General features: G+C 53.7%; 1 protein-coding gene across 1 annotated transcript; it reads left to right on the top strand.

Moving 5' to 3' along the window:
* The first annotated feature begins 4,367 nt into the window (after positions 1-4,367).
* On the top strand, positions 4,368-8,505 carry FEV (FEV transcription factor, ETS family member). Its single transcript, XM_006059014.4, has 3 exons — positions 4,368-4,440; positions 5,182-5,256; positions 7,494-8,505. Exons 1-3 carry the CDS (start codon positions 4,389-4,391, stop codon positions 8,078-8,080), a joined length of 714 nt encoding a protein of 237 aa, XP_006059076.3. The 5' UTR covers positions 4,368-4,388; the 3' UTR covers positions 8,081-8,505.
* Positions 8,506-15,593: the final 7,088 nt, after the last annotated feature.

Here is a 15,593-nt window from a genome sequence, read left to right as displayed (position 1 = left end):
CCACCAGACAGAGGAGCAAGGGTGTGAGAGGGGTAATTGGTGGGAGGTCCCACTGCCTTCTAGGGGAGACATCCTATCTCTAAGCTGAGCCTCAGACCCTTTAAATAGCAATCCTTCATGTGGTAGTGAACTCAAGCATTTTACAAAACATCTTCATACCTTGCCTCTCGGCTGTCTCAAACAACTCCCTCCTCATTCTTCCTTCCCACTCTTCAGAAGACCAGTGAGCTGGAGAGACCACCCCCAAGTCACTGACCGCAGTGGGCCTGCGTTCTGGGGTAGATGGTAGAAGCTCATAGCCATGTTTTTGGGGCTGAGTGTGGTAGCAACCATTAGAGTCCGTGGCACCAGTATAGCTTCTTCCTAGTTCCTTCTTTGACCCAGTTTATGATCATCTCAGCCCCATATAGGCAGGATATTCAAGACCCTTGGGATGCCCTTCATCCTGTCCCTCAGGGATGCTTGAGTTTTCAAGCCCCTAGTGGATATAGCCACAGGGAGGGTTGGCCCAGATCATTGCCTCTGTCTGGGAGAGTCAAGGCAATGTTGAAGAAAACTCAGACTTGGACCTGGGCAGTTCCAGGGGCCCAGCTGGGCAAAGTTAGGCATCTGCTCCCTTGGGAAGACTCCCCAGACCAGAAGTCAGAACACCTGGGGCCCAGCCACATAACATCCCCTAGCCTCAATTCCCTCACTTGGAAACTGGAGCTACAGATTCCTGCCTTGTCTCTCTCACAGGACAAGGATTGTGAGGATTCAAGGAGAACCCCCTGAAAATGCTTGTAATTCAGAAAAGCACTAGGACAGTTACCATAGACCCTGCCTTCCCCCATGGATCTCAAGGTTGGGTCAGAGGACCAAGAACAGAGTTCTAGATAGAGTATGAATTCTGCTTTATACCTGGATGGGTTTGAGAGTCCATGGCCCCTGTTGCATTTAATCCTCCTAACAGCTTCCATTCTTCACCAATTTCACCAATGCAGAAACTGGAACTCCTCAGAGAAGGAGAAGCCTTAAATGGATGAGGTTATCTATTTAATTGGTGACAAAGCCAGGACCTGAACACAGGGCTTCTGACCCCAAATCCAGGCTGTTAAGTGGAGGCTGATCTGAGCTGTGGTCAAAAGCCTCAGGCCTCAGCAGAGCCCCAAACCTCTGTGGCCTCCAGAGGAGTCTGGGGTTCCTGCATGGTCACAGGCTCCTACCTGTGACCTATTACCTCAGGGGTTGGTAATAGTAACAGCTACATATATGCAGCTTTATCTGAGCACTCAGCATGTTATGTAAGCCTAATAATTCTGTATAGTTTGTATTCTAATCCCTATGTAACAGATGAAGAGACTAAGGTACAGAGGTGATGTAACTTTCTCCAAAACCACACAAACTAGAAAATGGAAGAGTTGAGCCCAGACCCAGGCAAACTGGCCTCATGGCCCAGCAAGTCATCTCCCCCACCACCTGCTTTGGGGCAGGCAATGGGCAAAGGGAGATCTGGTGTCCTCCATCAGTTGAACTGCCCTCCCTCCAGGAAGGTCCATGGTTACCAAAAACACCCAGCAAGATGCCTTCAGGAACGCAGTGTGACACTGATCAGGGTGCACCCTGTCTCTAGGTCTCAGTGTCCCCACCTGTACAATGAAGGAGTTGGGGGAGCTAATATTTGTTGCAGCCTTTGCCAGCATGGATGGACCTTCTAGGTTTTCTTAGACCTTGGGGTCCAACTCTGCCCTCCACACCAGCAACTAAAGAGAAAGAGGCACAGATGCCAGGCTGGGCCTGGGTGTTTTCATCTTGCGTGCTTAGTCCTTCAGTCATGTCCAACTCTTTGAGACCCTTTGGACTGCATCCTGCCAGGCTCCTCTGTCCATGAAATTTTCCAGGCAAGAAGAGTGGAGTGGATTGCCATTTCATTCTCTAGGGATCTTCCTGATCCAAGGATTGAACTTGCATCTCGCAGGGATCCATGTCTGCCATGTCTCTTGCATTGCAGGCAGATTCTTTACCCACAAAGCCATCAGGGAACCACCTTCCCATCCTCCTGTTCTGGGCAGGCTGATGGGATGTGCAGAACCCTGTGGGACCCACACCCTGTCAGGTGGGAGGTGATGGTGGAAGCTGCCTAGACCTGCTCATTGGTTGCACTCAGCCAAAGGTCAAAGGGGATGGAAAAAGTCATCTCATTGCTAGGGACGCGGCCAAGATCCACATGAGGTCGGGGCTCACCCCTCACTCCCTCACAAACTCTTCTGAGAGCCCACCCATGCCTTCAGCCCCTCAGTCCTCAGGGAGGTGAGGCAGAGCCTGAGGTGTTGGTTCTTCACCAGCTTGGACCTGGGATGTCTGGACAGACCTCCACTCTAAGTGCCTCTCCTTTCTCCCTCAGCCTTCTGCTGAGACCATTAAATGAGTGAAACTTTCTGCCTCCCCACTCTTGCAACGCTGGTCTCCTGCTTCTCATATTCTATCTGGGGAAGTGACAGAAGGCTTGAAGGAGAGGGAGTAAGACTTTGGCCCCACCCTCAAGATGCTCTGCTCCTTCGAAGCCCTGAATTTTGTCCCCAGCCAGCATCCCAACCGCTCATCTTTTCCCCACAGGATTCCACCTCCACATCCTGAAGCCTCCATCTGTATCCCTTGAGGATCCTCTAGGGTCCTGGGATTCCCCCATTTCCTCCCACACTCCTCCTTGGCTCCTTCTGATTTTTGTACCCTCCACCAGGAAGGAGGAACAACCCAGCAGTCACAGCAAGTAAAGAATGCACAGGGTCCCCACCTCAAGCTGGACTTCCCAGCCATTCTCAGTCAGGCATCCCAGGACCAGGGATCTTACAGGTAACCTGCTCGCTCCAATCCAAGTGCCCTGAAGTCCAGGCCTCCTGTCTCCTCAAGTCAAGCAGTGGGAAAGAAAGGCTTTGCGTTTACCAGTTCTGCCTGGAGTCACCAGGTGCTGTATGGCTGCAGGTGGTGCTCCGGGCCCAGAGCCTCAGTTTCAGCCAGCATCCCTCCAGATGCACTTCTCCAGAGCCAGGAAGCCTCACCTGTACCCAGAGACTCCAGGCCACCACCTGGAACCACATACCCGCCTTTGTCCCTTTTCCAGAGTGGATTTACTTCCACTTTCCCCGGGTTGGGGGCCTTGTACAGTACACCTGTTTTCACTCCTCTTCTGCTAGAGCAAGGTGTCAATTGTAGCCTAGTTCAGGGATAATCAGGAGTAGTTGTTAGGGTGGATGGTTAAGCTGGGATGACAAGAGATGGGCAGAGATAGGAGAGAAGTGGTTATGGTGGGTGGGAATGGAAGGAAGATCACGAGTCTACCATATGCCATAAATTAGTGGGAACAAATCAATGAGAAAAGGAAGGGAAAGAGGTAGAGAGGAGACAGAAGGGGGGATGGGGAGAGGCGGAGGAGAGACTCGGTGAAAGAAGGAAAGACTTAGAAAAGGAGAGGAAGGGCAACCCACTAAAAGTTGTAAGGGAGACACCCCAGTGATGGCCCAGGGGCCTGGGAGCCCTGGAAAGACAGGAAACCTGGGGAAACAAGAGGGAATCAGTGAAGGAGATCGGGTCTTTAGGGAAGAGCAGAGAGTGGAGGAGGAGGAGGCAGAAGAAGCGAGGATGGAGGGGGGCAGATAAAGAGAGCAACGGCTGCCGACCCGGAGCGCAGAGACAGGCGAGAGGGAGGGAAGCGGAAATTTAAAAGTGAAGATGCAGATAACGCAGCCTGGAGACGGGAACCCGGGTAGGGGTGGGGGGAGGAAGGGGAGGAGAGTGGAGCAGTGAGGTGGGGGGAATGGATGAAGAGGAGTGAGCCTCCTCCTCCCCGCGTTGTGGCCCCGGGGGTCCGAGGTGGGGCCGGGGTAGTCCACCCCGTTGCTGTTTGCTCAAAGTCAGGGAGGCGGAAAAGAAATGGGCTCCTGACCCCTATCAGAGCGCCAGGCCCAGGCCCATCCCCCGCGCGTCTCCCGGGTTGCGGGGTGCGGGGGGCTGCCTGGTGCGCTTGGCTGCCGCGCGGCACGTTGGAGACTTTATTGCGATGGGGCGATAAGAGGGGCGGGGGCGGGGTCCGGGGGGCCGAGGCGGCAGCTCTTTAATTAAAACGGAAATTGCGGCCCCTGCCCGCGCTGGGGGCCGGAGGGTTCCGAACAGCCTGGTAGCTGGGAGCGTCGCTCCAGGACCCCCCTCCCCCGCACCCCATATCCCCCGCCACACTCGGGCAGCCCCCTCCCGCCCGGCCCTGCTGGACCCAGCGCCGCCTTCTTCTCCCTGTCACCTCGGTCGCCTCGGGCGGGGATCTGTGCCCCGGAGCTCAAAGCCTGACGCGATCCCCCCCTCTCCCATTCCCACCCCCCCCCCCCCCACCTCCCACCACCCAGTTCCTGGCGGCGATGAGACAGAGCGGCGCCTCCCAGCCCCTGCTGATCAACATGTACCTGCCAGGTACCAGGGACCAGCTGGGGGCTGGAGGCACCGGGACCCGGGGCGGGAAATCTGGGTTAGGGCTTGGGACGGGGATGCTGGGGTCCAAGGGAAGGGGGCGCGGTCCAGAGACTCGGATCGCTGGCAGAACTGAGCCAGCTAGGGCATCAGGAAACCTTAAAAGCAGGTGGAGCGCTTTGAGGTTTAAGTGTGAGGTCTAGAGGACTTGAAGTGAGCACACTGAGAGCCTGGAAAGCCAGGAGCTCCGGCTGGGGGCTGAAAGAGCCTGGTAGGGGAGCAGGGGTCTTCAGTGTAGCAAGGGACTGAGTGTGAGTGCAGTGTTGGGAGGCTGTGGTCAGCCGGGCGTGGCCCGAGCGCCCTCGTGGCTCCTCACCTCCGTGCTCCGAGCGTTCTCACCAGCCCAGCCTTCCAGGCGTCCTCTCATCTCCGGTGGGCTCTGCGCGCTCCAGATCGGCTGGCGCAAACCCCGCTCGGCTTTATAAGGCTCCCGCCGGCCCGTTCGGAAAGCGGATTTCCTTTTTCCTGGACGCGTTTCCTGACTTGGGCGTTATGGAGGGGCTCCGCGCGGCGCGCGCCGGGGCCAGGCTCCGGGAGGAGGAGCCGGACGGATAGGGCCCCCAGCCTCTCGCCCGGGAACCATGGCACGCCCCTCTTCCTCCTTGAGCCTTGGCCTCGGGGTCTTTTGGTCAAGTCGGCAACCTCCGCCTGGATCCGCTTGACTCTTCTCTCTTGCTGCCACAGATCCCGTCGGAGACGGTCTCTTCAAGGAAGGAAAGAGCCCGGGCTGGGGACCGCTGAGCCCAGCGGTACAGAAAGGTGAGTTGGCCGCCGGAGTGTACGGGCAGAGTCGAGGATGGGGTCCCGGGGCACCCACCGCATACAGACAGGCGCCACTGTCACCCCAACGGCGGGTGGGAGCGATGTGGAACGCTGGGCTTTGGGAAACGGCGGGTCCGGGCCTGGTTGTGGGGAGGCTGGCGGGGATGGTGGTGAACATTCATTTGGCCTTTGGCTCTGGTACCTTCTGAGACCCAGTGTTGACTCTGCAGGCCAGGGCAGGCTGAGAAGATCCTGCCGCCCCCACCCCACCCCGCCCCACCCCTTTTCAGCTGGGAATATTTCTCTCCTGCTCTGGTGCTTGGTGTCCTTTCCCTACTGGCAGCAGGAGCACAAGGCTTGGACACCACCCAGCAAGGTGACCCCGGAGAAGTACTCTCAGGCCACTCCAGGCTGAGTCACCATTAGCACCAGGGCCAGCGCCCACCTGCCTCACTGGCCTGGCCAGCCGGGCTCTGTGAGCCAAGTCCTCTAGGCCATTTCAGTTGATTTCCAGCTTCCGCCACCCGCCCTTGGCTGGTCGCTAAATTACCCTTGGCTTTGCCATGTTGGCAGCAGGACCTGGCTGACCTACCAGGTAAAGCCTCCCCACTGGTCCCTGCCCAGTTGGTACCCTGTGTGTAGTCACTCAGTCATGTCTGACTCTTTGTGACCCTTTGGACTATAGCCCGCCAGGCTCGTCTGTCCATGGGATTTTCCAGGCATGAATTAGTGGAGTGGGTTGCCATTTTCTTCTCCAGGGGTTCTTCCCGAACCAGAGACTGAACATGAATCTCCTGTGTCTCCTGCATTGCAGGCAGATTCTTTACCAGGGGAAGCCCCACAGTTGGTACCCTAGATCTCATCAAGTGACCAATAATTACCATGACCAGAAAAACAAGGCCAGCGACTGCTTTATCTAGAAGGGAACACAACACCCAGCCGGAATGAGTTTCCAAGCCTCTACATCTCTCAGTACCAGATGCAGATTTCCCCCACCCCTTGCCATGCTTCTGACCTTAAAATTCAGTGCTCCTGACCTGGAGCCAGGGAGCCCCTCCCAGAGCTGGTGTGGAAGGATTGGGGTCGAAATTATGTGGAGGGCAGCATCTGGGTTCTAAGGAAGTCACTGAAAAAAGAAGAGAGCTTCACCAGGCTCAATTTAAAACAATAACCAGACAACTTCAAGGAAAATCCATTTTATTCTAAAACTGTGTGTGTGTATATGTGCCGGTAGGTGCAAGGACTGGGGTGGGTGGGGGTGGGCTGGTGGTGGGGGGTTAATTCTATCAAGATTTTTCTCTGCTTGTCTGACTGAGGCTCCAAGACAGAGAAACAGGAGTTCTCACTACCCACTTATCTGGGAAAACCTCCTGGCCCTTTCTAGCAACCCTGAAAATCTGGACAGGGCAGAAGGGCCTGGAGATTGGCCAAACATGGGCCGGAGGCAGGGAGCCAAGCACAGAAGCGTCTGGGTCTCCTCTCTTGAGAGCTGTGTATCATGTCCCCAGGGAACTGTGACACCTTGGTACCCTGGGAATCCCGCCTGTTTCGAAAAAAAAAAAAAAAAGGCTGAACTGGAGTAGCCCCAGCACCAGATGCTGGCAAGGGTGGGAGACTTTAGAGGCTGCCGTTCCTCTCACACTTAGGGAGCCACTGTCCCCATCCCAGTCTGACATGGTATGGCAAGGAAGCCAGACATCACCTCTTCTTCACTTCAGGCAGAGGGTCCAAGTCTCTTGGGCCGAGTGATCCTGCTGCAGGCCGACTTCTTCCCTTTGGATCTCTGGACGTGGTCCAGCAGGATGTGGCCAGCTAACCGCCTATGTAGGCTACCCCGAGCGGTTGTGCAGGCTCTGCACCGAGTAAGGGCTCTCAGGCCGAGGGTCTGACATTCCGCCTTCACTTACCTCCAAGAGTCCCTGTGCCTTGGAGTACCGCTGCCCCCACATGGAACAAGTGATGCTCTCCCTTCGCTCTCTAATTCTTACAAAGCTGTGCGCCCTGGGGTTGTGTTTCCATTGTGCAAAAGCGCGGTACTGCCTAGGGACGGCTTTACTGATCATCTCCTCCCTGGTCAGCCACTCAGCTGGACGTGCCCTTTTCCTCCCTGACACCGGTCCCCACATCCGACTTGCGGGGGAGGGGGGGGTGAATGGTGTGTTCTCACACCCCACCTCTTCCCCGCTGCTCGCCTCCCTCATTCCGCCTGTGGTTGACCGCCCCCTTCCCCACAGGCAGCGGCCAGATCCAGTTATGGCAGTTTCTGCTGGAGCTGCTGGCTGACCGCGCCAACGCCGGCTGCATCGCCTGGGAGGGCGGCCACGGCGAGTTCAAACTCACCGACCCGGACGAGGTGGCGCGGCGCTGGGGCGAGCGCAAGAGCAAGCCCAACATGAACTACGACAAGCTGAGCCGCGCGCTGCGCTATTACTACGACAAGAACATCATGAGCAAGGTGCACGGCAAGCGCTACGCCTACCGCTTCGACTTCCAGGGCCTGGCGCAGGCCTGCCAGCCGCCCCCCGCGCACGCCCACGCCGCCGCCGCCGCCGCCGCCGCGGCCGCCGCCGCCCAGGACGGCGCGCTCTACAAGCTGCCGGCCGGCCTGGCCCCGCTGCCCTTCCCTGGCCTCTCCAAACTCAACCTCATGGCCGCTTCGGCCGGCGTTGCGCCCGCCGGCTTCTCCTACTGGCCGGGCCCGGGCCCCGCCGCCACGGCCGCCGCCACCGCTGCGCTCTACCCCAGCCCGGGCTTGCAGCCCCCGCCCGGGCCTTTCGGCGCGGTGGCCGCGGCCTCGCATCTGGGGGGCCATTACCACTAGACCAGGCGCCCCGGGAGCCTCTCCCAGCCGCCGGGAGCCTCGCTCAATCCCACCCGCATACGGGAGAGAGGGCCGGGGCCTCCCCTCCGTTCTTTCCAGCTCAGATTTAATTCCACCCGCTGCACCCAGCCCCGGGGGGAAGGGACTGACGTCGCCTTAGTCTTCCTTTACCACGGGATTTGCCCCCGCCTCGTCCCTCAGCCCCCGAGGGAGGGTGACTGTGCCCCCACTTCTAACCTTCTAGACCCCAGGTCCCTGCGTCTCTCCGGATTTTCCCTCCCCTCCGTCTGTGCTTCCCTCTGGCTCCTGAAAGCCCCTTGGATATGACCCGTCTCTCGAATTCCAAATCTTTTCTCATGCCAACCCCCCGCCCCGGCCCCTCGATGCCTGGCTCAGTCCACCTTCTCCTCTCCCGGCACCTCACACACTTCTAGGTAGCTTCCAGGCCCCCTTCCTCCCCACCCCCAACCCTCCCGCTGGACCTGAGGTGTTTCTATTCCTTTCCAGACCTATTAAAGCTCCGAAGCTCCCCGCTGCCTCCTCTCTCTGTTTGTAGCTGCCCCAGAAACTTGGGAAGGGGGGGGGGGGCGGATAGGGGCAGGGGTAGGGGCAGGAAGATAACCAGACGCCCAGCTCAGGCGTGCGCAGAAAGGCCTGGCAAGGAAAAGCTCCAGAGAATGAGGGCCGGCAGCCTTGGGTGCTACTGGAGGGAAGTGCAGAGCTCCTAGTGAGTGGGTTCCAGCTGCAGCCCCCCTCCTCCCTCGCAACTGACCCCTCCTCCGCCTGCCTTGCCCGGCCTTCCGCTTGCCCCTTCTCACCTTACCCCATCCTGACTTCTCCCATCGCACCCGTCCTTCCACAAGTTCCTTCCCTCATTCTAACCTCCACCCCAACTTATCTTGTCGTCTTCACATCATCTCAACCATCCCTCAGTCACCATTTCATCCCCTTCCCCACCTCCCCTCTCCTCCCTATCCTACCCTCACTCAGATTTGTTTTCTCACTCCCACTCACCAACCCCCGCCCCCGCCCGCCGGCAGCATCTCCAACGTTCTGTTTTTCTCTGGATCTGCATTCTTTTTCAGAGGGGAACGTCCCCCTCTGCGCCGGTCTCTCCCCTCCGGGCTTGCGGCTGCAAACCTCCTTCTCGCGGGTGGCGCGCGCCCTCTGCTGGTCCGAGGAAGACAAGCCAGAGCCGGGTTTTGCAGCTAAGCTGAGGATCCGACATGCGTGCGTGCGTGCTCAGCCGCTTCAGTCGCGTCGACTCTTTGCGACCCTATGGGCTGTAGCCCGCCAGGCTCCTCTGTCCAGGGGATTCTCCAGGCAACAACACTGGAGTGGGTTGCCATGTCCTCCTCCAGAGGATCTTCCCGACCCAGGGATCGAACCCTCGTCTTTTATGACTCCTGCATTGGCAGGCGGGTTCTTTACCACTAGTGCCACCTGGGAAGCCAAATTTGGCTTTCAGAGAGGAGGGCAAAGGAGCCCTGCATCCCAGGTCCCACCTCGAGAAACCTGAGAAGTGGATCAAGTGGATGGTCCTCCTGGCTGGGCCATTTTATTCACCACCTGAGGCTTTTCTGAGTACTGTGCCCACCGGGGCCCACAGCTCTTACGCTTTCTTCAGGCCTTTTACAAAACGTGTAGGCAGGAAAGCTGCCTTAAATGCGTTCCCTTAGACGGAAGCAACACAGAGGGCAAGCCCTTCTCCGTGGTCCTGGTGTTTCTTTCCCAGGGGCCATATCCCTCCTGGACCAAAGGTTCCTCATTTGTTGCCTGGAGACTGCCTGGGCTCCCACAAGGCAGCTGAGGAGATTTCCCTGTGCCCTGTGGGCAGGAAATGCAGGTCAATTATTAATAGGTGCAGGGAGAGCCTGAATGCCCCTTCCCAAAGGGAATGAAATCGAGGTCCATCTAGGGAAAGAGTATTTCTTTTCATCTTCACTTTATTTTTTTCTGGTTTTCTAAATAACACACTCAGCATAGAAAATTTGAAAAATAGACAAGGCCTCCATTAAATACTAGTTGAATGAAATATGTAATGAAGCACGGGGAAAAGTCACCTACAGTCTCATTACACAGAGGTCACTGTTTATAACCCTTTGTCATAATCACCTTCCTTTTTCTCTATGCCCTTTGGAATTAAATGGTGCCTGCTTTAGTCCCTTTCTGGAGAAGGAAATGGCAACTGGCTCCAGTATTCTTGCCTGGAAAGCTCCATGGACAGAGGAGCCTGGCAGGCTATAATCCATGGGGTTGCAAAGAGTTGGACATGACTGAGCAACTAACACACACTTAGTCCCTTAACATTCTGGCATCAGCACGTTCCATGTTGCTATGCTCTGCAGACCTCATGAGGTGGATGGGTGGGATCATGTATTTCAGGCAGCAGATGGCCAGGGGAGGAGTCTAGCCTGGTAAGGAGCTCAGTGACTCCGGGGGAGAGGCAGAGGGCCTCTCTGCAGAGAGTAGAAGCTGGGGGGAAAAGAATACACAGGGGAGACAGAACCAGGTTCCAGAAAGATCTGGGCTGCTAAGAATTATGGGTTGAAGGTAAAAAGGTGAAATTTCCTGGCAAGGAGTGTGAGATCCTCTACTTAGATCTCTAAAGGCCAGAGTGTGAGATATGAAAGGGTGGGGCTCAGTAGAGCCTATGTGTAAATGAGTGGTGTCTTAGTTACAATGTTACATGGGAGACTGTAAGCTAAATGCAGAAGAACCATTGTAATCTGAGGATGCATTGATGCAGCTATGGACACACTAGAATGAAGGAAATGATCCACTTGCTGTAATGATTGTGCCCCCAGGACTTCCCTGATGTTCCAGTGGTTAAGAATCCACCTGCCAATGCAAGGGACATGGGTTCCATCCCTGGTCCAGGAAGATTCCACTTGCCGAGGAGCAACTAAGACCCTGCGTCACGACTACTGAACCTGTGCTCTCGAGCCCACAGGCCACAACTACTGAAGCCCACGTGCCACAGAGCCTGTGCTCCACAACAAGAGAAACCACGGCAACGAGCAGCTCATACACCACAACTAGAGAGTAGCCTCTGCACGCTGCAACTAGAGAAAGCCCACATGCAGCAACTAAGATTCAGCACAGTCAAAAAATAAATTAAAAAAAATGATTGTGCCCTCAGCATGTTGTACACGGTGTTATTAATAGATAACACTTTCAGGAGAAGATCAAATGGAGAACAGATAGAATAGTGGACCCACCAAATGAAGAAGGAAGAATGTTGGAAAACCAACCATGGGAAACATGGTCTGGGAAATCACAGTAAGGAATGAGGCACAGAAGCTGTCCTCAATTATTCAGAGAGCTTCTTGTGGCAGAGCACCCAGATGCATGTACTGGGAGACGTGGTGGAAAACTACAGTGAGGCAAATATGTCAACTTGATCTCATGAAGAACCTTCTGCCATGGACCTTGATGAGGAGTGCTTTGTCACTGGACTACTAACCTTCCTTGGAAGGTTGAGAGGGGAGGTGGGTTAGCTGACTTTGAGATTCAAAGTCCTGTGAGTGAGTTGGTAAAAGAGGGATTTGGGCATCATTGGGAAGCCAGGGGAAGTGTTAGATTAGATGGTTTTCTTACCTATGGCCTTCTCTGGTGGCTCCGATGGTAAAGAATCTGCCTGCAGTGTGAGAGACCTGGGTTTGATCCCTGGGTGGGAAGATCCCCTGGAGAAGGAATGGTTACCCACCCAGTATTCTGGCCTGGAGAATCCCATGGACAGAGGAGCCTGGGCGGGCTACAGTCCATGCGTTCGCAAAGAGTTGGACACAACTGAGTGACTTTCACTTTCGCTTTCACTTTTTCTTACCTATGACATCACATCCTTAGAGCTCACCCTGCCCCTCTATTCTTTCCTTCACACAAGCCAGTTTGGGAAGCTTATAGGATTGGGCATTAGAAAACCTGAGTTCTGGTCCTAGATTGGCAACTGACTTACTATTTAATTCTCAGATAATTCTTCTGGGATTCCATTTACTGTGGTCTTGGATTGATTCCATCCCACCCAAGCCCTGATGGAGCCACACTCAGCTTCCTGATGACCCAGGCCTGTCCGTACTGACCCTTAATCCCTTGGCCTTTGGCTCTCCAAGGTATTGATCCCACCATTGCTTCTGTCTCCCAGTCCAGGGTGCAGCCCCTCTTTCATTCCCTGAAGGTCTGAGCCTTTTCTCTCTTTCTTCACTCATGTCACTGGTGAAAATATGGCTCACTCACCACCCCAGCCCCTGCCATGCACTTGCGCCTTCACATGCATTGATTTATTGATCCTGTCCAGGGTCAGGGAGGAAGACAGAGGGGCAGAGATGGCTTTATCCACTTGGAGGATAAGTAAACCAAAGCCTAAGATGTTGAGAAACTTGGGCAAAGTCTCAGGGCTTGTCCCAGGACCAGGTTCCTCACCAGGCCTTCTCCCAGTGCTCTGAGTGGTTTCTCCATAGTCCCAGGTGGCCTTGGTCACCGTGTTGTAGGATCACTCCCCCATCCTCCCAGGATTACACAGATCGATCCCTGAGTCAGGAAGATCCCCTGGAGCAGGGCACGGCAACCCACTCCAGTATTCTTGCCTGGAAAACCTCATGGACAGAGGATCTGGGAAGGCTACAGTCCATAAGATCACAAAGAGTCGGACATGACTGAAGCAATCAGAAGATGATCGGTTATAATGGACAAGTTGATGACTTGTCTTATGAATGTCTTTGGTTAGTGAGGGCCTTGGTCTGATTAAAAAAACACATCAGACTGCTTGGTTGCCCCACTGTCTTTTGTAAGCCTTCACTTCCTTGTGTTTCTACAGCCTTTGAGCGGATCACTGTATTGTGGGGTGGGGCTAGGGTCTGACTACAACTTGACTTTGGCGGCAATTCCTACATCCATTTGTCAGTTAAATTTCCCCTGACACTCCTCTGTCCTGGGATGGCAGATTGGGAGGCCAATGGCCCAATGTCCCACTGACTGAGTTTGTTTCTGTTTCTAAGACTTCTCTCCCACTGCATTTTCTTTGCTATCTCCTCTTTTCCTTTCTTTGTAAACGAAAGGTGACATAGCACAGTAGTTAAGTGGCAAGGGCTCTGAGGCTGGGATTCCTAGCTTCCAGTGCTGGCTGTGTCACTTACTAGCTTTGTTACTTACTTCTTTGTGCCTCAATTACTCTATCTGCAAAAATGGATATGAAAATAACAGACCCTCCCTCATAGGGTTGAAAGAATAAATGATCATGTAAGAAACTTTGTACACGTATCCGTGTTAAAAAAAAAAAAACAAACAAACTCCAAACAAAGAAAGCTCTGGCTCTTCCTCTCCAGTCCCAATCAGATGCCCTCCACATACCCTGGGAAGGAACTTGAGTGGCTACACCTACTTTTTGAGGCCAGTCACCCACCTGGTGAGCTTCACCAAGAACCCGTCTCTTGAATGGTTATATGGCCATAACCATCACACGGGTCAGCCTTCTATACTTAGTGCATCCTCCGTTTCTTTATGGGGCAACTGGACAACGTACTGAACTTAAGATGACAGGGTCTCAGCTAGTTCCCAGCTGTGTGACTTCCCACTGGGAAGCCTCCTGGGAATTCACCTGCTATGACTAGATAAGTGGATGGAGTACACCTGATCTGGGCAGGCTGCAGGTCACCTCCACACGAGGAAGAGGCTTTCCAGGAAGGCCCAGTGAGAGAGGAGCTGGTGTGATGGGTGAGGACTTGAGCTATGGGGTCACAGGTTGAGCCAGTCACTCAACTTCTCAAAGCCTCAGTTTCCTCACCTGAAAGTGGAGATAACCATCCCCACCTGGCAAGGTGTGGCCAGGGCAAAGAAAAGACCACAGGTAAGACCACAGATCCACACCATTCAGAGACTTAGCTTTCTCCTTTAAAATATGGGCAATAGTAATGTTTATTTCCCATGGTTAGTATGTGGATTAAATAAAAATAATATTAATAATAGCACTTAACATATTTCTTGCACTTAATAACACATTTGATAATATCCTAATAGTTCTCTCAGTGTGGTAGACACAGGCAGCTCTACCCCTCCCTGCAGCCTACGCTGCTCCTCACTTCAGGCAGTGGAGCTGTCAGTGAAAGGTGATTGCCCAACCAGGGACTAACTTTCCAGCCCTCCTTGCATCTTGGTGGGAGCTACATGCCTTGTTTTAGCCAACAGAATGTGAACGAAAATGGCAGTGTATCTTGTGCCCAGGCCAAGGCATTTAGAAGTGGGTGTGCCCTCTCCGTGTTCTCTTACTCCCTTTGTACCACCTGTGGTCCACCAGAGGACCGCTAGTTCCTAAGAGACGGCAGAACTCCATGATGAAGGGATCCCAGCCCCTTAAACATCACATGGAGAGAAATCACTCATATATTGGTCTGTTACTTTTAATTTGGAGGTTTTCTTGTTACAGCAACTAACATTACCACAACTAATATTTAAATCACATTTAATCCTTACAACAATCCTCTGAAAGAGAGATTATGATTTCCCCCATTTTATGATATGAAAACTGAGGCACAGAGTATGCGTGTGTCAGTCACTCAGTCGTGTCCAACTCTTTGCCACTGCATGGACTGTGGCCCGCCAGGCTCCTCTGTCCATGGAATTCTCCAGGCAAGAATACTGGAGTGGGTAGCCAACCCCTTCTCCAGGGGATCTTCCTGACCCCAGGGATTGAACTCGAGTCTCTTGCATTGCAGGCAGATTCTTTGCTGTCTGAGCCGCCAGGGAAACCCACTGAGGGGTTAAGTCTGAAGTCACATGGTGAGAAAGGGCAGAGCAAAATCTGAACCCAGTCTGATTTCAGAGGCTTTGAGTTCTCTTAACCACTAGGGATGTGAAAGAGCTTTATATGCTAAGGTGTCCTAGAAGTAATAATAATAAAGGCTAATACTTATTGAACATCTATGTGTCAGGCATTATTTAAAGAGCTTTACATTCATTCGGTCCTCACAACCCTTTGGAGTTGGGTTTAGTATTATTCCCATTCTATAGATGAGGAAAACTCGAGACACAAAATATTAGATAAATTGCTTGCAGTCGCCGTGCTGCTAAATGGTAGCAAGGTGATTCAAGCCCAAGAAGCCCAGTTTTCACTTCCTTCCCCATCCCTTATTCCCCTGATCCTTTCTCATGGAAAAATGAGCAGATTCTGAGAAGCCCAGGAAGTGGCAGGACAATTTCCCCAAATCTCAGCCCAATCCTAGGCTAGGTTCCCAATTTCAGTACTCGCCTTGATTCCAGACAGATTACAGAGTGAGAAATACATTTTATTTTTGTTTTATTTTTTAACACCAAAAACATTTTGTATTGGGGTATAGTCGATTAACAATGTTGTGATAATTTCAGGTGAACAGTGAAGGGATACATATACATGTATCCATTCTCCCCTAAATCCCCCTCCCATTCAGGCTGGCACATAACATTGAGCAGGGTTCCATGTGCTATACAGTAAGTTTTTGCTGGTTATCCATTTTAAAAATAGTCGTGTATGTACATGACC

Source organism: Bubalus bubalis, chromosome 2, assembly GCF_019923935.1.
Source record: "Bubalus bubalis isolate 160015118507 breed Murrah chromosome 2, NDDB_SH_1, whole genome shotgun sequence".
NCBI classification, from domain to species: domain Eukaryota; kingdom Metazoa; phylum Chordata; class Mammalia; order Artiodactyla; family Bovidae; genus Bubalus; species Bubalus bubalis.
Note: the sequence above shows the minus strand (reverse complement) of the source record. Positions and strands in the feature narration are given on the sequence as shown.